The sequence below is a fragment of the Balaenoptera acutorostrata genome, chromosome 2, assembly GCF_949987535.1.
Source record: "Balaenoptera acutorostrata chromosome 2, mBalAcu1.1, whole genome shotgun sequence".
NCBI classification, from domain to species: Eukaryota; Metazoa; Chordata; class Mammalia; order Artiodactyla; family Balaenopteridae; genus Balaenoptera; species Balaenoptera acutorostrata.
Window position 1 is genome coordinate 10,663,520 of NC_080065.1, and position 26,172 is coordinate 10,689,691.

The 26,172-nt window shown below is 40.2% G+C and overlaps 1 protein-coding gene across 4 annotated transcripts in view; it reads right to left on the bottom strand.

Moving 5' to 3' along the window:
• The window catches only part of SEMA5A (semaphorin 5A), a 527,169-nt gene that overhangs the window by 66,774 nt on the left and 434,223 nt on the right, over positions 1–26,172 (bottom strand). For all 4 annotated transcript variants that reach the window (XM_007191632.2, XM_057540979.1, XM_057540980.1 and 1 more), the window contains exon 16: positions 19,262–19,409. In XM_007191632.2, the coding sequence (XP_007191694.2) occupies positions 19,262–19,409 (148 nt within the window). The remainder of the gene's footprint in view (positions 1–19,261; positions 19,410–26,172) is intronic.

A 26,172-nucleotide genomic window follows, 5' to 3' on the forward strand; every position in this document is an offset into this window, starting at 1 on the left:
AAGAGGAAAGTGCGACAGTAATCTGCTCACGACTGTGGTCACAACTGATGGCCAAGGGTCATTCCAAGGCCTGGGTAGTGTCTCCATATCATCATTGCTCTACTGGCTTTCCTCTCAAAGCTGGGAGCTACATTCACAAGACACCACCAATCTCCCAGCAAAGGAGACTCGTTTTAACCTGAGGATAAAGGCGTTGCTCTCTCTTGGTAGAGTACAATCTCCATGCGGTAATATAAATATATAACGACTTTCCTCATATCATTTTCAAACAGACTATCACAAAAGTGAATGATGTTTCTCACATAAACTATCGCAAGAATGAATATTCTGTCTAAATGAAGTAACAACATCATAACACAATCATTTGTCTAAGACCGCTCTGGATGGATTTATTTCTAAGATTTATAAACTTCTCTCCCAGAACTTAATTTAATGGTTTATTGATGTCTTGGGCTTATAATTAAATTTATTTATTACTGACACTACTATTAATGCATTCGGTTTGTTGCTGTTGCTGTTTTCCAGAGCCTAAACACATTTCTCACATTTGCTTGAATTTTTGTTTTCTGTAACCTGAGTTTTCGGTCACAGCTCTGCTGTCTTATGCCCCCGCTTCCCGTGGTCTTCTTTCTCCCTCCATCTATGTGATATTCTGGACAATGGATCATTGAGCTGATTGGAGCACATCGCAAAGAGAACAGCCAGAATTTGTGAGGGCTTGGGAGTCTGTGCCGCAAGGCTGGACAGCAAAACCTTTGTACACACCTGCTTCCTAAACCTGGCCCGACCCTGGCTGCCAGCATTGCTGGGCCTGCTTTCCCGTCGACGAGGGCTGCGGTAGAATTAGGATAGTCAAGATGTTAAGTTCAAACTTATAAGTTAAACAATTCTGGCCTTTAATATACTTAACATGTGGCTATGATGCAGAACAGTTTACCTAGAAGTTGGCTATAAAAAATAACTGTCCAAATCAACTTTTAAAGACGGATCTACATTATGGATTTTCATCTACTTAAATATAATTTCAACATCTATAAATTCCTAATATACAATATGGTGATTAAATTATTAAGTGGGTAAAATTCCATCAAATCCATATATTTGTCAAAGATATTTATCCTGACGTAAGTTGTACATTCCTTAGATTTTAGCCATACAAAACTTTCCCACAATTGTCACCATATAAACACACTTGTATGTGTGTGTGTGCATATATATATATATATATGGAAATAGAAAAACTTATAATGGAGGTCACTTATGTGGAAGTTCCTATATGAAGATTATCTAAACCAATAAATGTGGCTATAAGTCTCTTGTTCTAGAATGTTACCTCTTTAATAAAGCAAGGATGTTTCTTGTTTCTTATTTAAAGTTATCTTTCAGGACTATAGAAAATGTCCCAGTTAAAATATTTAGGATTCTGTACTGTGAATGACTTTAAAATTCATTTTTTCTCTTCTAGGAAATGTAAAATTTAAGCAAGACTACTGACTGCTTTCTGCTTCAATTTATATTCATTTAGGCAAAGAAAAAACCATAAGGTGGCCGAATAAAAATGCCTGTCCTTCCAAAATATGACTGAAGTATCTCTAAATTGCTTAATTTTCCTACAAATATAAGTATATTGAATAAGAAAAATAAGCGGTACGTTAGGGTCACTATAGACATCTAAGTTTTCTCTTATGTTGTGACAGAAAAAAGTTTCGTTTTCCTCTTTTAGATCATTCCTCAGTGTTAGAGGTTATTTGGCTTTATTATACCATGAAAGGTCCTAGCCCATATTCAGACAGAACATTACATTCAAGGGAGTGAGATGTGCGGTTTTTTCAAACAAGAGTTTATATGGGCAGGCAGGAATGACACCAGCAGCTAGAAGCCTAAATTTGTATTAACATATAAAATATGCAGTTATATATGAAATATATATATAATTTCACAAAATTATAGTCAAGGTCGTATACGAGGAGGCTCTACCGTAAGACAGTTTGAATGGTGAAGGCGGCAGCCTCGACAAACGCTGGCTAATTAGTGTTAACTGCATTTCTGTGACTCCGTGTTACCAGCAGGATAAAGCCCAAGGTGCTCAGCTTTCCAGACTCAGGAAATTAGATCCACTGCCCTGGCTCAACCCCTCCCATCCTGTGGCCCTCCCATCCGTGTGGCACTGTCTTAAAGACCCACAAATACATACTGTGGCTTCAGGCCTCTCTGCCTTTGCTGCTGCTGCCTTTACTGTAACATATGATTCTCCTCTATTTACCTGAAAATACCACTCCCTCCTTCATGTCACCATTGTGCCCTGGAAAGTAACAGAGGAAGGATGCAGGCCTGCACAGGGGTGTCTCCAGTGATTTGTGAAGACACCTGCTACCTAGTTCTCGTGTTCTGTTTCTAGCTCAGCACTGGACACTTGCTGCTTGTCACACAGCAGAAGACCTCCCGGCCCTTCCTCCATCAAATACAGCACTAACGGGGTCCATGCATCTGAAAACCAGCCTTAGCTCCTGTATTTTTTTTTTTTTTTAAACTTTTGGGTTTTATTTATTTATTTATTTATTTATTTATTTATTTATTTTTAGCTGTGTTAGGTCTTCATTTCTGTGCGAGGGCTTTCTCTAGTTGTGGCAAGTGGGGGCCACTCTTCATCGCAGTGCGCGGGCCTCTCATTATCGCGGCCTCTCTTGTTGCAGAGCACAGGCTCCAGACGCGCAGGCTCAGTAATTGTGGCTCACGGGCCCAGTTGCTCCGCGGCATGTGGGATCCTCCCAGACCAGGGCACGAACCCGTGTCCCCTGCATTGGCAGGCAGACTCTCATCCACTGCACCACCAGGGAAGCCCAGCTCCTGTATTTTTGATAACTTTTCCTCAACGGTTCACAAAATCTTTAAAAATACGGAATAATCTTTCAATCAATAAACAATACACAAACAAAGATCAAGCGGCCATGGTTCAAGTGGGCTAGGGGCCAGGAGCTCGTCCAGCTGAGCACTAGCCCTGCCCCCAGTGCCACCTACAGGGGCTCAACGTGGTGTCCTTTGCCAAATACACAATAATGTCTGGCCTACAGCTAACGACTGGCCATCAACTAGTAGCCCCTGATCTTTGAGACATAGGTAAGTGAGCCGGCAGGAATCCTTGGGATAGATCATTCCCATCCTTGACCTGACAACTCTGATTTCTTTGCCTTGTTGCATTGAATTGGCCATGATCTCCAGGATAATATTAACATTAGCAGTGCTGGCAGGAATCCATGGCTTTTCTTTGACTTTAATTGAAAAGCTTCTGACCTTTCACCATGATGTGTGACGGTGTTTGCTGTATCATTTTAATAGGTAGCCTTTGTAGGGTTAAAAAAGCTCCCATTGGGCTTCCCTGGTGGCGCAGTGGTTGAGAATTCGCCTGCTAATGCAGGGGACGCGGGTTCGAGCCCTGGTCTGGGAAGATCCCACATGCCGCGGAGCAATTAGTCCCGTGAAGCACAACTACTGAGCCTGCGCGTCTGGAGCCTGTGCTCCGCAACAAGAGAGGTCACGATAGTGAGAGGCCCGCGCACCGTGATGAAGAGTGGCCCCCGCTTGCCACAACTGGAGAAAGTCCTCGCACAGAAACGAAGACCCAACACAGCCAAAAATAAATAAATAAATAAATTTTAAAAAAAAGCTCCCATCTATGCTTTGTTTGTTGACTTTTAAAAAAACTGTTATGAATGAGTGTTGAATTTTATCAAACATTTGTTCTGCATCTATTGGAATGACTCTGACATTCTTTCTTCTTAATCTTATTAATATAGAATATATTATTTATAAGATTCTCCATTTGATCATTATAAATGTCATACTATGAATAGGAACATATAAGTGCAATGTAAAATTTATATATGTAAAATTTATATTTATACGTAAAGTCTGATGAATTAAGGTTGCACAATATGTACACTGCACAAAAGTAGATCCTGGCAAAGGGGCACGTGAGGGCTCAGATTCAGCCTGCATCTTTTCCTAAACCATGAGTTTTGGCAGAGGGCTGTCTGTCCTCAGAGGAAGGAGCAAAAGAACATGCTGGCTGCCTGCCAAGACCTGAGCCTACGCCGTTGTGACCCTCAGAAGGGGAAATATGTACTATTTCACACAAAGGCACCTTACAGGTTAGCAGTGCTTCTGGGGCTCATCCATTTCTAGCCCTCGAGGTCAACGTCATTTACCAAGCAACTCAACCACTGGATATCTTATCTTGGGAGAACTTGCTACAGGGTTCTCTCACCTTTAAACAAATTGCCCCTTTCTGTCTACTGCTCGGAATCCTTGCCACCATCTCTATGAGCTGGCACCATTAGCTCTGATTTTTAATGCCTTTCCCCTACTCAAAGAGGTGGCCACGAGAAAAGGGACACAAATGTTTAAGTGAGGGAGAGAGATACAAATACAACTTAAAATGATGAAGACCTGACTCTTCTTGCAAATATGATGATTGTTTGGGGACCTCTGGAGAGAATGCTTGATCTCTGCTCCTGGTTTAGATTTGTGACAGTTCTCCCTTCATTTGAATTTTGCCGGAGCCTTTCACACAATTCATTGAGCAGCTAGTTTGTGCCAGCTACCGAGAAGGTGCTGAGGATGCAGGGCTGAGCCACAGAGACAGGGCATCTGCAGCTGGCGGCTTGGAATCTCACAGTGTTCTCCGCAAAGTATCCCCAACCCCCTGGGGAATCTCCCCTCTCTAGGGGAGAGGACCACAGAAAAAGCATCACCCAGCTTTCTCGAAATTCAGGCTCACCAATGATTTCACCCTGGTCCAGTTACAAGGACATGATTGACAACTTAAAACTGTGCCAAGCAAAGTTCTGTCTTCCACTGAGACATAAATAGGATGTCTGCAAAGTGCCAGATTGTAAACCTTTTTTTGTTTTTTTTGGCCGTGTCTCGCAGCATGCAGGATCTTAGTTCCCTGACCAGGGATCGAACCCGTGCTGCCTGCAGTGGAAGTGCAGAGTCTTAACCACTGGACCGCCACGGAATTCCCAGACATGTCTTTTATAACACTAGTCCCTTATCTTTTTTAACTTGAGTACATACGCTGAAAATTAATTAAGATTCCTTTCAAACAAATGAGGCAAAACCCGATAAATGTGTAGTAAACTCATAGCCACACCTACTCAGAGGCCTCCCCTACACAAATATTAATCTAAAAGCAACAAAAGGGAAATTGTAAGTTCTGCTAAAGAACAAGGAACAATGAGTACTGGGAAAAAAGTTACAATTTCTATTGATTATATATTTTTTTGCCAAGATCCCAGTAAAAGATAGAAGTGAAGAGTCAGAATTTTAAAAATTGACAATTTGTATCAAGATGGAATTGGATTTCCTTTGGCCAGATTCCTTTCATTATGCTGTGACCCCTGGGTCACTTCTAAGAATAATATGATCTATGAGCACCAAGGATGACAAACAAGACAAGAGAGAGCGGGAGAGGCCCTGAGAAGGTCATTTAAGATATATGCACCCAAGCAAAAGGCTGCCAAATCCTCACGAAGGCACACACATGGAATGATACCTCCTTAACAGCCCCAGGAATTGGGGTTTACAAAATATAAAATCAATCCCAATGGACCAGAAGTATTTACATTTCCAGTTTACTGGCTGTGCAGGCTAAAGGACCTGTTTGCTTCAATGAGATCCGCAGTGCATGGAAAACATAACAAATGCACTGGAGATGCTTAGGCAGATCTCTATTCCGCAGGGTAAACGGTGGGAGCTCCTCAGTGGATACATGGGGGGTACCAGAGGCAAGGCCCCCCAACGTGCACCCTCGGGGAAACGCCAGGGCCTCAGCCAATTCTAGTGCCAGCCCTTCCTGTTGGAGCAAACTAATGGGGACACCATTTGTATTCGAAGTCCCATTGAGCACTCGTCTTCCTAACTCTCAGTCACCCTTAAAACACCCAACTGACTTCTCCTAAAATAGTGAGGTGGGGCTTGTCCAGGGAAGCCCATCCCGTGTACAGGGGGCTTAAAATTGCAAGCTTGCCTCCTTGCATCCTCTGGACACCTGTAGCTTATCTTCAATATGGCACTGTCTACCAGGAGTTGATGTTATGGGGTTGTTAGTATTTCTCGTCCCAGGCTGAGAGCTCCTTGAGGTCAAGAATAGCAACTTACCCAGATTCACATTCCACCCAGCCTACATCCCAGGCCGTGGCTCATATTCATAGTTGTTCAAGACTCACTTGTTGAGGGAATAGAGCTCGACTCAACGTTGACTGTGAGCATGAAGTGCACCAAGGGAAATAATGCAGCATTTGACTAGCATGCAGGATGATGGTCTGCAAAGGGCTCAGAGCCGTTACATTTAATTCCTTATTTACAGAGGAGAGCTCCAATATTGGAATCCGTGCAACTTTAAAATATTAAATTCAGATTTTCTTTTCTAATTGGGTGCTCTGTAATAGTCATATGTACTCAAGTCTTGCCTATGGGGGTCTGATAAGGTCTTGGAAGGTCACTGCCAAGTATAATCTAATATCAAAACCAATTTTAATGAACTTCATACACTATTACTGCAGGCATACTGGCTTTCAGTGCTAAATTTGATTCGTTTGGGGCAGCCTTGTAAAAGTAATTAGGAAGAATTCGAAATAGTTTAAGAATATGAACAAGAAATGAAATGTTCATAAGCTAATATCATGGAAAGAAAAATTAAATGTGAACGAAAGGCAGCTCCATTGGGGTATGAAGAGTCTCTGTGAAAGAGTAACCACAAAATATGTTCCTTTATAAGAAACTGTAAGAAAGAACCAAAGAGTAGACAAAAACAATATAATGCACAAGAATGATCACTTCATTTGAAAAGATGTTGCTAACATTTTGCCAAATTGCCATCATCTTTTAAAAAAATTAGTACATAAATTTAATAACTAGTTTCATTTATTCATTTTCTTACACTCTGCTAGGTATTAAGGATACAATCACAAATAAAATAGATATTGTCCTTGACTTTAAAAATCTCAAATATCTTCTTTTGTGGTATTAATAAGTTTAAAAACAAATTAATTTATCTCATATTAATGTTATGGAACTTTCCCCTTTGAAATAGGACTAAACTCAAGTTTCTATGACATATTTGGGGGCAACACTGACCTTAATTTATGTTTTTTTAGGTTTAGAAGCACCTACTAAAGTCGAAATAACGATTGTGGGAAAGTAGCAAATTTCAGAATAAGGACTAGACACCTACACCCCCGCACAGATCTGCATGCCTAACGTCAGGTATGTATTTACAATTAGATGGCTGCTTTTAGATAGTAAAATCTAGACGATTTTTTTTTTTTTGCTGTAAGGAAAAATAATTGAAAACATGATGTGGCTTACCTGCTTGAAATCACTGATGGATTTATATTGTGGAAATATTAACACAAGAAAGTTATCCTAGCCCCAATTATGTAACTGCAGTAGCAAGTAAGTAAGCGTCAAATGGCTATCTATGCCCTTTAGTCTGATACCCAAGACCTTTCAGGAATGAAACACCTTACTTTCCCTGTCTGCGTCTTGCCATATTCCTTTATGCATCCTCAAGCACGCAAACGACACTACTTACGGCTCCCAGTTTATTCCCCACACCCTTTGATTCACAGCCTTTGTTCTTGTTTCTTTCACAGAGAAGCTCCCATTCCCATCTCAACTTGGCCAAATCCTAGCCACACCTTTGGGACCCTTGACCCAGCCAGCCAGAGGTAGTAACCTCTCCCTCCTCTGGACTCATTGTTTTCTCTTAATGGTTCCATTGGCATTCCTGACTTCTTCCTTATATTCTGGCCATAAGATTTATATTTTTCTCCCTTGGTTCAGAGTTTTCTTGCATGCATCTGCATACCTTCATCTTCCATAGGACCTCGTACAGTTCTTTACACACAGTAAATAGTCAACATTTTTGGTTGACTACTTATAGAGATGAAAAGATCTGAAAATTCTACAGAGGGTAGAATGGAAGACATGAAATCAGTAACTGAAGCCATTGAGAATGTTCTTTTCTTCCATATGTAAAACTGTCTAGAAATTAACAATTACATATGAGATCACACCAAGCTTTAGGGAAATCAATTATCAAACACGACTCATGTAACAGGCAGAGTTCCTTTCCACCCTTCATTTTCAGATGTCAAGGCTTATCCCTAAAAGCTATTAGCAGCGGCAAGAAGAGAAGGAAATCAATTACATAAGCTTCCTAAGGAAAACTGCTTGGCGAACATCAGAGAGCTCGCCCTGATGTCTGGATTCCATCTGTTTGCCCCTGCTATTTTTGTCTCTCTCTCTTTTGAGAGGCGATGGCTCATGTGCTTCTGCGGAGTCTGAATAATTTTATAAGGTAGATTCCACAGCTTATTTCTTACAGCCACTGCCATTTCTTTTTCCCACATGATGACACTCTATTTCCTTGAAAGACTGCTTTTCAATAGTTGTAAACTGGGCAATTTCATGGGACTAGGATAGACTGGAACAGATGTGGAAAACCTTTCACATCATGATAGAAGCAAGATCCCAAATAGTAGTGTGTAGGGTGTGACTTTCTCACGCAGCTTGGCTTATATAATAATGCAGGAATGTGACATGGTACAAGCCAACTCCATCTTCAAGGGCCTTTATTGCAACTATTTCTTTCAAACCAGAACCTCATGAGATTCTGCATGTCAAACAGATCTTGAAAAAAACATGCCGTGGAGTGAAATGAACAGACAACTGTTCTAAGAATGTCTGTTATTATAGCACATCCTTAGATCACAGAGCAAAATAATTCAGTTTTTTAATTTTTCTGACAAATGTTGAAAGCTTCTAAATGGAACCTTGTATTTCTACTTAGAAATATTAACAAAAAAATCTAAATGGAGAAGTAGCTTCTTTATTCTTTCTTGTATTCACATAGAAGAGCTCTGAGCTAGGCTCTTATTCTTAGAAAATTTGAGGATTAATAAAGGGATACCACTTGGGAAGAAAGAAACCACGGCATCTGTGAAAAATACTCAGTGCTTTAAACCATTTTTTTTTTCATGTTCCAACATCTGTTACTTCCTTCTTTACTTAATTACAAGTTGCTTTGAAAATTATTATGTATGTGTGTTGTTTTAACAACTGAAATTATACATGTTCAGTAATTCCATTGGAGGCACTCAGATGAAATAATAAAAAATAGGAAATGCAAATCTTAAGCAAAACACCAATTAAAACATATTGTTGATATAATTAAACACTTATGCTACTTCCTCCAAAAGGAAGAACTGTAGGCCATGAATAAAACCAAGTGACAAGCATAATATGATCAAAACTTATTTTAAAACTCTCTGGCTGCAGTAGCACACATGTGAACTCTTTCTACAACACACCTCACTCTTGCTAAATCAAAATTGGCACTAAAGAATATTTTGAACGACAGCACCCACAAACCAAAACAAACTAATGAACAGACTTGTGCATAGACCAGTTCAGGTTAAGTTTCACAAGTGAAGAATCCTTCCCAAGTTTTAAGCAGGAACCATGAGTCCCTTACATTATTGAATAACTATTGAGCTTCTGCCCCATGACGGGCTCTGGGGATACCACAGTGATTACTCACTGTGGTATCCCCAGAGCCCGTCATGGGGCAGAAGCTCAATAGTTATTCAATAATAATGGCTCTGCCCCATGACGGGCTCTGGGGATACCACAGTGATTACTCACTGTGGTATCCCCAGAGCCCGTCATGGGGCAGAAGCTCAATAGTTATTCAATAATAATGGCATGAGCATGAGTAAAAAAGTTAAGATGCTCAGATTCTAGCTACATTAGTATGAGTGCATGCAAACATCTCTTAAGACTGTGATGTATGCAGGTCTTGCAAACCTGAGTCAGCACCACAAGAGGCACAATCAATTAAGTAAATGACAAAAGGCTTTGCTGATCAGAGGGATGTCTCCCCAGGCTTTTGTTTGCTTGTTTATTTCCTTGCTTTTAGAGGGGATTTTAGAAATGAGTCAGCTGAGGCAGTATGTTGGCTTCTATAACACAGAACCTACGATAGATTAGACCCCAGCTTCCCTCCATCTTTCCCATCAGTTGGTTGAGCAGAGTTGGTCTCAAGTAGAACCACGGGTCTCAGATTGGGATGGCTGGATGGACAGAATGTTCTCATGCAGCCATGGCTCAAGATACTGTAAGATATGAAAACATCTCCTGGAAACATGGCCCCAGGCTGTGCAGTGAGGTGCTGGACTGAAATGTGATTTTTTAAAATTGGGGGGGCGGGGAGGGAAATACCCAAATGCAATAGTGCATCCTTGATGCTACAAACTGCACATGGAGGACAGGAAGTCCTCAACTCCAAATGAGAAGGACGGCAACACAGCACATCATATAAAGGCCAATTTGACAGGATAACTAAATTGCTTTTTAAAACTATGAACAAGCAAAGCCTGTTCAGACTCCAAGAGAGCGTTCTCTTTAATTGCAGTGGCAAGTGCCCGGCGCAACTAGAAGAAGACAAGGTGAGCTACAGAAATTGACGAATAATAAGTGTCCAAATTGACAGAGACATCAAATCGACTAAACGACCCCAGAAGTGTTCTCTGTGGATAATCCACGATTAGCCCAGAGTGTCAACAGGCCAACAAAGACTGAAGATGCATTTGGAAAAGACTATTCCCTGATTGTTTTTATAGGAACTTCTACTAAGCCTTTAAATTTAGAAAGCCACATTTAATTACTCATTTTGTAGCAGGTAAAAATCTGGCATCATTTAAAAGAGGCCTCGGTTTCCTATAGCTGAGTATTTATTTATGCCATTAGAAAATCAGTTTCTTCTGTGTGTACTGTGTATTTGAGTAGGCCTACAAAAGATTTTTAAGCTCATGGCCATTTATTATGGCTGAGAATACAGTTACTGTGTTTCCATAAGTAAATTTGAGGTATTTTAATATCAGGTATTGGAAAATCTTTATCATGGAATTTATTGGTAAACTGTAAAGGAAGAATTTGTGTGTGTGTTTGTGTGTGTGTGTGTGTGTGTGTGTGTGTCTGTCTGTCTCACTTAAGTCACTTTTACAACAGAAAACCTCTATTCATGAAAACGTCTCTTTTCAACTAACTTTGCAATCACTGTATTTGAATTATTATAGTCAGAAACAAACCTGATTCTTTGCAAAGAAATCTGGGCAATAGACACTTCCAACACCGTAAATAAAACATTTTTGTGAAATGCTCCAGATCTCCACACCAATTATAATTACCAGAGATTGTAGAATAATTTTTATGTTCTAGAGGCAGACTTTTGATGGATTAACTCCTACAATCCATCATTTTCTCTTCTCTCCATCTGCATCATACATCATTCTTAAACTTGATGACCAAACTTCCAGTTCTCAATTTCAGAATGCTTACACTTCTTCGGCTCTCCACTGTACTACTACTTGATTTTATGTACTGATATTAACTTTTTCAAAATACTCAAGCCTCTTTTAACAAAATGTGGCATTTTTACACTGACAATCTTTCATCTTTGCAAACTCTTCACTGAGATCTCACGTAACAAAGGAAAGCCAAATTTGCATTCCCATGCTTCGGAAGGTGTAACATCCAGCCAGTTTTAGCTAGGGAGAGCGATCATTCCCCTTGCAGAAGAATACGCGGAAATACACGTGAATGCATTTTATAAACACAGTGCAGTGGAAGAGTGATAGTGACGAAAAATATTATTTTTATCTATAAAAACTTTTCATTGCTTCCACTGATTTAGAATCAACTATTTGATTTTTACTTAATTTTATTTATTAAATTGTACTTCAGAAAATAGCCTTTTTAGAATTATGAAATGGCATTTTCATAAACAATGGATAAAGCTAGTTGTATTTAACCCAGAAGGGCCACTGGCTCATTAAAGTAACTAGAGCTTTCAGACAGCTCAATGAGGAGCCCATGCAAGAAGCCCAGGCGAGAGGTCAGCGTCTGTGACCGAGCTTTCAAGGTATTGCTGGGGCAGCAAATAAACATGCAGAAATGGATCTTGGTCCAAAGTGAAACAATAACCCTTTAACTAACACATACAGCTTAATGTAAACTGGCAATGTCCAAGTACCTCAATCTAGCATAAGCTGGGCTTACCTTGTACAAACTTAACAAAAGCAAACAAACATAATTGGACAAAGAGAAAACGTGCTATGTACCTCCTCGTAAAAATGTTCCTGTCCTCCACGGCAGGACTGTGGATCTCTAGAAAACCATCTTTAAAAGTGAGGAAACACTAAACCGGAGTGCAAAGGAAACTAACCACTCATACCATCAAGCAGCCAACTCAGAAACTACTTGTTCAGGTTTAAAAACTTCAGTCTCTCCCAGCTAAGGTTTCCTCTATATTTTATGCAGAAAGGAGGTACCAGCTCTCCCATCTGAAGAGAAGCAGGTGCCACTGCAAGGAGGTTATTATTCTCTTGAAGGTAATTTAGTACTAAAAAAAAAAAAAAAAAAAAATGGGGCAGTAAAGATAACTTTATCATTTAGGAGAAAAGGAAATGAGTCTTCTAATAACTCCTTTTTGAACTGATCCGGCTTTGTGGGTGGGGACATTAGCTCCTGTCAGTTAATCAGGTCTTGTTCTAGCATCTTCTGAGGAGGCCACAGCATCCTGGACCTTTCAGCTCCTTAGCGGCAGAAGACCTGGACCCAGGGTCTTGCTCTGACAACCGCAGGGTTTCGCGTCCATAAACTATTTTCTCTGGGCCCAGATTTTCTTATTTGGAAAACCAGGAACACATGAGACGACATTTCTCAAAATATTTTGCGAACTCCACTGTGCTACACAAAAACAAGTTATTTTTGTAATATTGTCATTATTTTCATACATTAAAACCTATTCAAACTTCCAACTGCCAGGTTTTACTTGCTTCTAAATGTATCCATGGGTGCCGTTACTTGACCCAAACAAGTGTTAGCGTGTCGTATCACCTCTGATTAACCTTCACGGAATCCCTTTGACAGCATGTATTGATTTTAATGTCTTTATTCTCGACCTTTCAGGGGCTTCTGTGGTCCAGTTCTTTCGTATCTAGGATATAGATATCTCTCCTATAAGCTCCCTGCTGATATGTGAAATCACAACTTTTGTCAACTGTTTTACACCGTGTGTGATATTTCAGTAATAAATATAGTGCTGGCAGGACTAAGTCTGTTTCTGCTTTTGAATAATCTTTGCTGTATGTGACACAGTCTTTAGCTTTATTCTTTCACACATCTGCTAAACCTTTGAGGGAATTCCGAGTTGCATTAATTTGAGAAGCAATTCTATTTACATACTATAACATTTTGTCTTTCTTCCTTTCTTGCGTTGTAATTTTCAAACAAAACATATAATTAAGATTTGGGTTGTGAGTTCAACTTCAATTAATTTCCATGCTCATGAGAATCTATTAATGGAACTTTCATGGTTGGCAGAAAGGATATTATTGCAATATTATGGACATCAAGATTGCTAATGAAGAAGAGAAGCGCTATGGAAAAAAAAAAACCCTCCTCCTTCTTTTAAGATACACTTTGAACTTAATAAGAGTAAAGAAAATAAAATCTTACCATTTATTACTTAACATTAATCAAAAATATATTATGCAAATGTAGTTGTGTCATTAAATTCTATTTGTGCCCAAAGAACCAGTTCTCAAATGCTGACCTAGTCACCCACTAGCAGCTGGGTACTGGCTAAGTTCATTCATCTTTCTCAAGTTGAGTTTTCCCATCTCCAAGTGGAGATAATAATGAAAACTGCCTAGTAGGGACACAGGGAAAATAAACATAATCTATTTTGACCACTCTTAGTACACTGCATGGCAGTAGGTGCTCAATAAAAGTTAATTATCTGATTATGTAACACAGAATTTCTATCATAACACACCTAAATAATAACTCCAGTGTGCTTGGTTATAGCTTCCTTTCAACATTTCATTTGATATCATGCAGTAAGTTAGGATTTGTAAGACTTGATATAACAATGATCATCATGGCTATCATAATATGACCGAAAAAGGTTAAAAATGAAACAAAAATATGCCAAAGATCATTAAGCCCCAAGTGGCTATTCGAAAATGATCTAACAATTTTACGTAAAATAATTATAACCTCGAACTTCTAAGTCACTGCTGTGATCTAGGCTTGAATCCCAGCAGTGGGACCTGGCACAGACCCTGACCCTCTCTCTCAGCCCATCTTCTCGCAGGTAGAAGGGAAAGAGTGAGCAAAATGGTGCCACTTCTCCCTGAGGGCCACCCCTCTAGGGGCAGGCTCAGTACCCTCGGGCACTTTAGCCTGGGCTGTCTCACTTTCCTTCGTCCATAAGCACGGGTGTAGTAGAGTCACACTTACAGAGCTGTAACAGAATGAGAGCAGACCGATTGCACCCAGCTCTCAGCAAGTGCTCAATAGAGAACATCATTTCTCCTTATTTCTATTGCCATCCAGGGTTACTGTGAGCACTTTGTTATAGGACACAGGGGTCCAGTCTATCATAACATGCCTGGATAACAACTCAAGTTTGTCTAATGATAACCTCATTTCAGTAATTCATGTGACATTAGGCAGTAAGTTAGGATTTATAAGACTTGATCTGACAATCATCATTATGGTTACCAGATATTATCAAAAGAGGTTAAAAGTGAAACACATATGCCAAATATAGGTAACATAAAATAATTTATATTTAATATAAATTTATATATCTATATAAATACAAATTCTACAAATATTAATATAAAAGTAATTTTAAATAGAGAAACATAAAATGTGAGTTGTTAATGGTATATTATTCAAGAATAGAAAAGTTTTCCTGGAGACTGTGACTTGATGCCAATAACGATGGTGACAATTTCTATTTCTGTTTGCCTATGTTGCTTTGTCACTGAGCTAGGATATATAGACATGTATCTCATACATTCTGTGTATCCTCCGAGACAGCCAGGTGTTTGCATTCGAGGATGCAGCCTGGAGACACGGAACAGGGCCCCAAGTGTCCTGCCGACTCCGAGGCAGAGCTGGGGGGTGGCTTTTCCTCTCTCACCTGCCTACTCGCTCTGGGAGGCCACAGGCATGAAGGGATGTTGTCTAGAGCTGGGGAGGAGCAGCGGGGACCGGAGGAACCCAGCGCTCCTGTGGGTTCTAGACCAGCTTACTTGGAAGTGGGAGAAAATGTCTGTCCATTAAGTGTCCTGATGTATCTCATTCCAAACTCATCAGAGGCCTCCGCCATCAGGGAAGGACACATGTGCCACCAGGGTCCAGAGAAGGGGTACCAGGATCACAGAATCAGTCATTTCAGGGCCAGGCAACTTGGACTCTAGCTGGCTTTGCCCTGCACTTCGTGGAGGAAGACAGGGGCCCCGAGGATAGTGGGTGGGCCTCGGAGTCACACAATTAACTGACTGCAAAAGATCCAGGCCCTCCCTCCGTGTGCATCAATCAGCTCCCCAAACAATCCAAGGCTCCATGGGCCCCCAAGCCTTCAACATCTGGAACTTACTTTTCTTTAACTTTACTTTTTATTATTTTAGTTTGTCATGGTAAACATGACATTTAACATGAGATCCACCTTCTTAAATTTTTCAGGGTTCAGTACTGTATTGTTGACAGAAGGCACAATGTTGGAGAGTAGACCTCTAGAACGTGTTCACCTTGCTTAAATGAAACTTGATTTCCCCATTTCCCCTTCCATGCAGTCTCCGGCAACCACACTTGCACTCTTTGATCCTATGTATCTGACTATTTCAGATACCTCCTGTAAGTGGGCTCACATGGTATTTGTCTTTCCGTGACCAGCTAATTTCACTTCTAGCACCAATTTCACTTAATGTCCTTGAGGTTCGTTGATGTTGCCACATAAGGCAGAATTTCCTTCTTTTTTAAAGGCTGAGTGGTATTCCACTGTACGTCTATACTGCATTTTCTTTATCCATTCATCTGTAGATAGACATTTAGGTTGTTTCCACATCCCGGCTATTGTGAATAGTGCTGCAATGAACATGGGAGTGCAGAGTGCTTTTCAAGATCCTGATTTCAATTCTTTTGGATGTGGAGAAATTGGAACCCTTGCACGCTTTGGATGGGAATGCAAAATGATGCAGCCACTATTGGAAACATCAGGGAGGTTCCTCAAACTATTAAAAATAAAACTACCATACGACCCAGCAAGCCCACTTCTACATATTTAACCAAAAGAACTGAAATCAGAATTGTGAAGAGATATCAACATTTGGAACTTTAAGAACAGAGTTTCACAGAAAAAACAAATGGCTCTCAATGAGGGTCTTTAACTGTCCGAACTGACCATCTCTTACTGAGATTTAAATAAAGGCGTGGAGGTTTCATCAAAGACAAGGACGAATGAATTTCACGGGTGAAATATGGGAAATCTTTTCATGAAACTTCAGTTTAAAAATGGTGGAGCAAGAAAAGTTTCTCAAGTCTTTTTATCCCGTTCATACCTGAATTTGAAACCAACTCTTTTTTTATTGGCTGCTGTAGTGCTCAGGAAATTCAAGTTGTTATACTTTCCACAAAGCTGTCCTTTACTGTGTAAATAACATTCCATTAGTATACAGTCATTTGTAATAAGCTTGGGCTCAGAGAAGCAGCAATTAAACATTAAATTGTTAATTTAATTAACAATTAAAGGAATGAGAGGAGGAAAGAGAACTCACAGGGAAGGTGAGACCTTGTGGCTGAATGTCACGGGCATCACCGCACTTGATACAGCAGCTCTGGGAGGGATGAATGATCACCCTCTTCTTAGTGGGGGAGACAGAGACTCAGAGATATCACCTGACTTGTCATCCAGCCAGATATAGGCAAGCAGATAATCAATTTCATGAATCCAAAATCCATAAATTACCTATACTTACAGCCACTACCATTTTTCCAATTTAAAATGTCCTTACATTTGTTTCTTAATTCTGTTTTTTAATGTTTAATTTAATTTTTATTTTATATTAGAGTACAGTTGATTTACAGTGTTGTGTGCCACTATCTTGGTACAAGACAAAACATCAAAAACGAACATACTTCGTGGCCAAAGATTTCTAAACTGCAACTAGAATATGATCAACATATTACTTTACCTAAATACCTATTATTTTTTTGAAAAAAATCTTACGAATTGAATTGATAGGATACATTTTGTAAGCAATCCAGAGAAACCAAGCCCCTCCTTCATTCTGCTTATGTTCCTCATTTGGCATTCCTGCCTTAGAAGAGACGGAAACTGGAATAAATAGAAAAAAAAAAAACCATGCAGGAAAAAAATAAATGCTGCGCTTCTATCGTAAAAGAATAGATTGCTCCACTGTACCATAATAACACCTTCCTGGAATGACATGGCCAGTAGATTAACTATGGTGGGAAAGAAAAAGAAAACTAAACTAAAATACCTAAAAACTTATATTAGGCTTCTTAGAGACACTCATGATATTCCTCTGGATTTGAAAACTGAAGTTATATTTTTTCATAAACCATAATTCTGTATATTTAGACACAAATAAAGCCAAAATACATGAACATTTTGGAAAGACATTCAGTTTTTACATTTATAATCATATGTATCACACACACACACACACACACACACACACACACACACATACTCCAGTGACTACATAGGAGATAGGCTACTCATTCCTTAATATAATTTTTCTTTCATTAAACTGTTTTTAAATGTAATAATTGAAGTCAGTTTGCAATAAGAAAATGAATGACTTGAAATGTTTTCTGAGTTCTTCGTATTGCAAAGTTTTAGAGACTAAAGTGCAAGATCAACTCAGGTCATCCATCCCTGTGGTTTCCCAGCAGAGGAGACAAACCTTGATATGGGAGTGGAGATCCCAGTGTTAGATGTCGAGCCACCGGGAACAGGACTGATATATTTCAGCAAAGAATAAATCTACCACATTTGAACTGTTTTCCTAGAACATGTGAATGTTCACAGATTTACCTGTCACATTTTCATAAATAATTTAAAATCTTAGCATCTGAAATATCAATAAATACATCATCCGAAATTGGATACTAAGATTTTCCTTGGTTGAAAGTTAGTTCAGGGTGACCTGGAAAGAAGTGCCTCTATAATCAGTGATAGATTCTATTAAAGTTACTGCAAACTTTGCCAGTGCAAAGGGGAAGAAATCTAATTGCAAATCCCAATAACAGAAATCTCCTTGGGTTGGGCATAATATCTGGCAAAGCATCTAATAATCCTCTTCTTCTCTCCAAATTTCCCAAGGCTATCTGGAGTGTGTGGTCTTTGCATCTCACAAAAACAAACTTTACAGCCACACAGAAACCTCCTAAGCCTCATGAGCCAACGTTACAAAATTGCTGCAAAGACCAACTGGAAGACCAGTGAGGAAGGGCGCCAAGCCAGACCTTCTCAGGCTGAACCTCTCCACCAAAACACCTGCACTGTCTTTGCAGCCACTCTGCAGGGCCAGCACCAGGGGCAGGCAAATAAAGTAAAAGCCCAGCAGCCTTTGGTGCTCAATCATTCTGACAGATGACACAGGACGAGCAACAACAGGCCTTTGCACAAGTGGAATTTTATTTGAGAGTCTAAAGTGTTAAGGGAAAGAGGACCCGTTAAGGCAGAAGAAAAACAAAACCATCATTTGTCTTTTATTCCTTCAGAATTGGCACCAAATGTGCTCTGACAATGGCCCCATAAAGTTTCTCAATCCTCAGTGTCTCCAGTTTGTCCACATTTTATAACTTAGCGCGGGCCCAGTATGACGACCGTATCCCATTTCCCAAACCAAATATAGTGCCCAGAGTTAAGCAGACTGAAGTTTCTGTACTAGCTCAGAAATGAGAACTGGAAAACTCCTGGGCAGTGTATCTTATATGAGAATATTTATTCAATCAGCCTTCAGGATACTCTGAATTTCCAGTATCTCCTCCAGACATTCCCATTAACCAGAAAGACTTACGTGATTCACAGCATCTAGTGCCTGGATGTGTCATGTTTATGGAGCACTTAATGTTTGCAGTATATCTAGTGTCTGCTGAGGATCTTGTGTTTGCAGAATATCTAGTGTGTGAGAGCACCTAGTCCTTGCAGAGCATCTAGTGTTTGCAGAACATCTTGTGTTTGCAGAGCATTCAGTTTGCAGAACACCTTGTGTTTGCAGAACACCTTGTGTTTGCAGAGCATCTAGTGTGTGCTGACTCTGGACTCCCAGCTCTAGACTGTGGGCTGGGGATGAGGAGGACTACTCACCACACTACAGCCTGCACAGTCAGGACCATTCTCGCAGGTTCTGCGGCGAGCTTGAATGCCGCCTCCACACTGCGCTGTGCACCGTTCCCAGGGACCCCAGCCTGTCCAGAACATGTGTGGGGGGCACAGCAGATGCTCATTGCAGTATCTGTAATGAGGAAACCAAGAGGAAAAAGCAAGGGTTTAGTGGAACGTGAGGCCACAGGCTTTCTACTCTCTGGCCCTGCACGGGATGTTGAACCCATGGGCATGCTCCGCGTGAGGGGCGTTTCGTGTTCCGGGTGGTCACCCAGGGAAGGAGGCGGATGTGGCGCTGGCCATGCTGTGTGTGCACAGACAATGGGATGCGCGGGAGACAACGAAAAAATGTTAGACTCACAATGCAGGATGGATCTTCCTGTGCAGCCAATTAGAGGAGAAACAAACAAAAAACCCTTCAAATAGACACTCAAAAAATGAGAACACATAGAAAATACCTAAGTAGGGAGTTTATCTTCTAAACATAAACACTGAAAGATAAAGTAGGTTATGAATATAAAGGCAGCAAATTGTATTTGGAATTCATTTCTCATCGTCGAATCAAATAAGGCCCATAATCCTACTAATATGAGTCAAAGAAAAGTTAGTCTAATTTTAGCATGAAGCTTCAAGTCACATACTGCCAAGTTATTGTATTTTTAAATTTATTTGTAGACTCTCAGAATGATGTCTAGCTACCTTAATTTAGATGACCACCTGTTACCCAAAAAGAGTTGAATTACTATTGACAATTAGTCCTATTTTTTAGTGATTGACTATACTTCTACATGTACATTCATACTGCCAACTTTTAGCCAAATATACATGGCTTTCCTTAGCCTTAGAAGGATCACATTTTTCCTCGTCTTTAATACTACAAGTGAAGTAAAGCAAAGTGAGGGAAACAAACAAAAAATAAGAAGGAAACAACCTGGCAATGCGCAGGTTTACAGCTCATAGGGAAGAAGATGTTATTCTGAATGTAGCCAAACTTAGTGAGACACATTTGGCAATTGTGTCTCATTAAGTGCTCAAAAGCACAAAGAGTACCTCCCTATCACAGGTGTGTCCAACCTGAGATGCATACAGGGAAACAGACCCAAGTCCAGGATGTGCAGGATAGAACACACTATCTTTATTTTCTTATTGAAGTAGAGTTAATTTACAATGTGGTGTTAATTTCAGATGTATAGCAAAGTGATTCAGTTACACATATATATAAAATATACATTATATATATATTTTTTCATATTCTTTTCCATTATTGTTTATTGCAAGATATTGAATATAGTTCCCTGTGCTATACAGTAGGTCCTTTTTTTTTTAACCTATTTTATATGTAGTAGTGTGTATATGTTAATCCCAAACTCCTAATTTATCCCTCCTCCCTTTCCCCTTTAGTAACTTAAGTTCGTTTTCTATGCCTGTGAGTCTGTTTCTGTTTTGTAAATAAGTTCATTTGTGTCATATTTTAGATTCGGCATGTAAGTGATATCATATGGTATTTGTCTTTCTTTCTGACTTACTTCACTTAGTATGATAATCTCTAGGCCCATCCATGTTGCTAGAAATTGCATTATTTCATTGTTTTTTATGGCTGTGTAGTATTCCATTGTATATGTATACAACATCTTCTTTATCTATTCATCTGTCCATGGACACTTAGGCTGCTTCCACGCCTTGGCTATTGTAAACAGTGCTGCTATGAACTGGGGTGCATGTATCTTTTTGAATTAGAGTTTTTTTCTGGATATATGCCCCAGAGTGGGATTGCTGGGTCATATAGCAATTCTTTTTTTATTTTTTTAAGGACGCTCCATACTATTCTCCATAGTCAGAAAACACTATCTATCTTAATGAGCAAAAAAGAGAGGTAAACAGCTGATTCCCAGAATGTAAGAGAGGTAATTCGGGGAGCGTAGTTTCCTGACAGCCAATGTTGATAACGATTCAACTGTCTTCCCATCAAACCAGGGACATTTAATGAAGAATGTGATGGATTCCGGAACAGGTACGGCCATGAAAAGCAAGAAGCCAGGCCAAGCTGAAGGGAGTCAACAGGATGAAGCAGAGTGAGCATTCTGGAAAAGAACAGAAGGTAGGAGCGGGAAGAGTGAAGCAAAAAGGTGATGGAGGAGACGTGAATAGACAAAAGCGAAAGGAGTGGAATGATCTCTCTTTACACAAATAGGGTGGAAGAACTTGAACTTTATTTGCAAGGAAGCAGGGAAATCCCACCAAGCTCCAGAGACAAAATAGCACCGTCAGAGTTAGAGTGAAGGCTGGACTACAGAAGTTGGCGTCTCATCATCCTGCTGGTGCAGGAGCCCCTGAGATGAGGGGAGCTCTCCTTGCTTGAGTGAGGGGTTTGAGCCTCCAAGGCTCAGGGTGAGGGGTCACGTGCAGGAGGAGTTTATGGAGCAGAGGCCGGCCAGGAGGGTACAGATGCCAGCCACCTGCGGGAGAGATAGCCCGAGTTGGACAAAGAGGATGGTGATGGCAAGAGAAGGGAAGGGACATCACATCCATGGTGTCTGGTAGAATGGGAATGAGATGGCAGCTGTGCGGACGTACAGAAAAGCAAGTAAGTAAACAGCAGAGTCCAAAGTCAGCCTCTCCAATGAAAGTGGGAGGCATGCTTACTTCTAGGGAGAGAGGGTCGATATTTCACGGCAGAAGGAGCCTTCAGAGAGTCGAGAACCAATCAGGAAAACGGTTAGGTCTCTAAATCTCCACATGAAAGAGTAGCCAGTGGAACTGAATAGTTATCGCTCTTCCTTGTGTGCTTGATTGCTTAAGACAGATAGTCCTCTGGGGCCCTGAATCTCGGAGCTCAGGACTCTGGACAGTTTCACACGTGGGAAGGAAGGGGAAGGAGGCTGCTAATTAAGAGAGTGTGACCTCTAGATAGAAGAGCCAAAACAACACTGAGGACACAATAGATGAAAAGCATCTGACCTCAGGAAGCCTGTGCAGATGTGTAGAGTTACCATAAGTAAAGCAAAGCATCTTGACTCCTTAGTGATTATTAGCATACATGTTGGTGCAAGGATTGTTCTGTGAGGCAACTGCCATTTGTTTTAAGAACGCGTTTGGAAGAAGTAAGTCAAGACAACTCAGAACATCAGAACTTTCAGCATTTAATTCAAAATATCCATGTGTAGCTTCTCTCACTGTGGATAGAAGGCCACCTCCTGTTTCCAAGGTGATTTTGCCCATATTTAAAAAGATCTGGACGTCCTCGACTCCTTGACATGAATTTCAGCTTGCAGAAACAAAAACAAACCGACAATAAGAGTAGGGAGGGCAAAGGAAAATCTTACTAAAAATACTTATAAAACCCTCGACTTTTAATAAAAGGCACAGAAACTGAGCTCCCACTTCCCCACAGCAAAATAAATCATAGTGCATAAATCCTTCCTCATCTCTGCCTACAGCAGGCCCTCCCTTGAATACGTTCAGTGTATTATGACAGCTGAAAGTCCACAGCTGGAGAATTTGATAACTGCGTGTAGCATAGAAATTTCAACCAGTGTTATAAATGATTTACTTGGCCTCATTTTTAGGTGGTCAACAATGTGCTTTCCCCCTTCTCTTCTCTTTCTATAGTAGTCCTATGACAAAAGGCACACCAGGATATGTGACTGTCGCCCTCTGCAAGGGAGGTCAGAGGGAACTAGAAATTGCCAGTCTGTCCCTTTATGTCTGGATTTCACTCACGAATTCAACCTGGGAGAGTCTGCTCAGAGGCTAAGCCCTTACAAGCTCCTAACTCTGGATTCTCTGCAATTTCAAGGGAGTACTGTCCCTCTGCCCCCCTAACTCCTTCACCCAACAAACACATGCCACTGAGAGACGTACCTCTTGTTACACTGCTGATGGGGCCTCTAGTGTTACAAACAACAATGGGCATCTAAACTTAGCTACCTTGGTGACTCTGGGTGTGCAAGGATTTTTATTAATTTATGGATAAAATAGCTACACAGTAGACCAGCCACTGGTTCCTCATTTTCTGGTCCTTAACACACAGCTGGCTTTTACCAAATGATAAGCTAGACGGTTTTGAAATTTTATTTGCTCTCCTGGACCTCTAGCATCTTAAAGTGCTGACAGTCACAGATGCATTTCATGATGCATTAAAAATTAAGATTTTAATTTTGCCCATGACTGTTCATTCTCATTTTGCATTTAAAAATGAATTAATGGCCCAGCAATATTTCTCCAGAAATTATCCATTTTTCCACAAACCTAGTCTCTGTGAAGAGCATTGTCTTTCATAATCCTGGATAGACTAGACTTTCAATACCATATCATGTTCCTTGTCTTATTTCTTCAGGCTACAAATTGTGTTCTGTGGTGGTTCAATCCATGTTGGTTTCTCACTGAAACCTCTGTGAGCCTGAACCAATCAGAGCGCTGTTAGAACTGTTTTCTTGGTTTGCTTTAAGTGATTGTTCCTTGGCTGGGCCACACTGGGATAATGGAATCTTTTGTGGCACCAGAGAAACTGTACGTATATTGAGTCCTCCATAATATTATTTTTTACCCCAAGGGAAAGCTAAGGGAACCAGTAGGATAGAGTGATGATAATGATTTGCAAACAGCATCACTTTGGCTCATCACAGGATTAAGTAAACTTGCCCACGAAGATGAAGAAAAATCATATAATAAACCCCCATTGGTTCCTGGGTCTCTTAACTTTGGTAATGCAGTGGAAAGACTCGAGCATGGTCTTCATGAGCCTTGCTTCCTGGAATTCACATCCTGTGTAAACCCCTCCCACTCAGTGTGGGTGGGACCTGGGCCTTGCTTCTAACCAATAGAATATGGCAAAGATGACAGGCTGTCACTCCCATGCCTATGTTACATAACAGTGTAATGTCCTTCTTTCAAGAAGTTCTCTCCCTTGCTGGCTCTGAAGTAGTAAGCAGTCAGATGCGAAAGGCCCAGGTGGCAAGGAATTGAGGGCAGCTTCTGGATAACAGCTTCGGTCCAATGACACGGAAGGAACTGAATGTGGCTGACAGCCAAGGGATTTAGGAAGCAGTCCCCTCCCCTCTCACTGAGCCTCAGATGTGACCATGGCCACAGTCTACACCTTGGTGCACACTTGTGAGATCCTGAAGCAAAGGACCCAGGTAAGCTCTGTCCAGACTACGAAACCACAGAAACTGTGAGCCAATAAAGCATGTGGTGTTTTAGGCAGCTAAGTGTGAAGTAATATTATTATGAATGACAACTAAGACAGATCTTGGCACCTAGGCATGTAGTGCTACTGTAAGAAATATCTAAAAATATGAAAGAGGCTTCAGGACTAGAGAATGAGTAGAAGCAAGCAGAATTTTGAAAAGCATGGTAGAGAAAACCCAAATCACCTTGAACAGACTGTTAGTATACATGTAGACTTGGAGGATGCTGCCAGTGAAGGTTTAGAAGGAGATAAAATAAAGAAGTAAAACTCAACAACAACAAAGCCATCCCGATTAGAAACTGGGCAAAGGCCTAGACATTTTCAAAAAAGATATACAGATGGCCAATAAGCACATGAGAAGATGCTCAACATCATTCGTCTTAGGGAAATGTAAATCAAAACAACAATGAGACACTTTATACTTGCTAGAATGGCTATAATCAAAAAATGAAAAATAACAGGTGTTGGCAAGGATGTAGAGAAATTGGAACACTTGTACATAGCTGGTAGGGATGTAAATGATGAAGCCAATGTAGAAAACAATTTTGCAGTTGCTCTAAAAGCTAAACATGGAATTAATATATGACCTAGCAATTCTATACATATATATACACACACACTCCTACATATGTACACAAAAGAACTGAAACAAGGACTTGAACAGATACTTACATTCATGGCAGCATCATTCACAGTAGCCAAAAGGTGGAAATAACCCAAATGTCAACTGATAGGTAAATGGGTAAACACAATATGATGCAGCCATGCAGAAGAATATTATTCAGCCTTAAAAAGCAACGAAGTTCTGATACATGCTACAACGTCAATGAACTTTGAAAACAATATGCTAAGTGAAATAAGCCAGACATAAAAATGGCAAATATTGTATGATTCTACTTATACGAAATCTCCTAAATAGGTAAATTTATAGATTAAAAGTTATCCGGGGTTGGAAGGAGGAAATAATAGGGAGTTATTGCTTTTTGGTTTCAGAGTTCCTGTTTGGGGTGATGCAAAAGTTTTGGAAATAGTGTTATGGTTGCACAATACTGTAAATGTAATTATGCCACTGAACTGAACACTTAAAAATGGTTAAATGGCAAATTTTATGTTATATATATATATATATATATATCTTTAGCGCAATAAAGAAATTAAAAGAAAATAGGATCATATTATTAGAAGCTAGAAGAAGGGAGACCCTTGTCATACAACGAAGAAAGCTTCCAAATTTGTCACTGCAGTTATATGGAAAGCAGAATACCTAAGAGTGACTTGAGTTATATAGCTAAGGAAATTTCCAAGCAAAGTGTTGAAGGTGCCGCCTGGTTTCTTCTTGCTGCTTATAGTAAAATGTGGAAGGAAAAATAATTGAGGGAAGCAATATTAAATGGAAAGAAGCAGGACTGGATGGTTTCGGAAATTCTTGGCCTCTCCTGATGGCGAAAGATGCTAAAACGAAGAAGCAGCTTCTGAGCACTGTCAGGAAAGGTTGACATAGAGTAAAAAGCTGAGGATGTACAACCTTTTGTTAAAACCTCAGAAACATCAAAAGATCAGAGTCATGCAGTTCAGTCATACAAGGAGTCCTTTCAAAAGGTCAAGAGCAAGAGTCACAGATCCTCTCAGTCACAAGCAAGCTGGAGGGTGTTGTCCCTCAGCCATCTCAGCAGGAACCCCAGGTAGAGAAGGGCTATCTCAA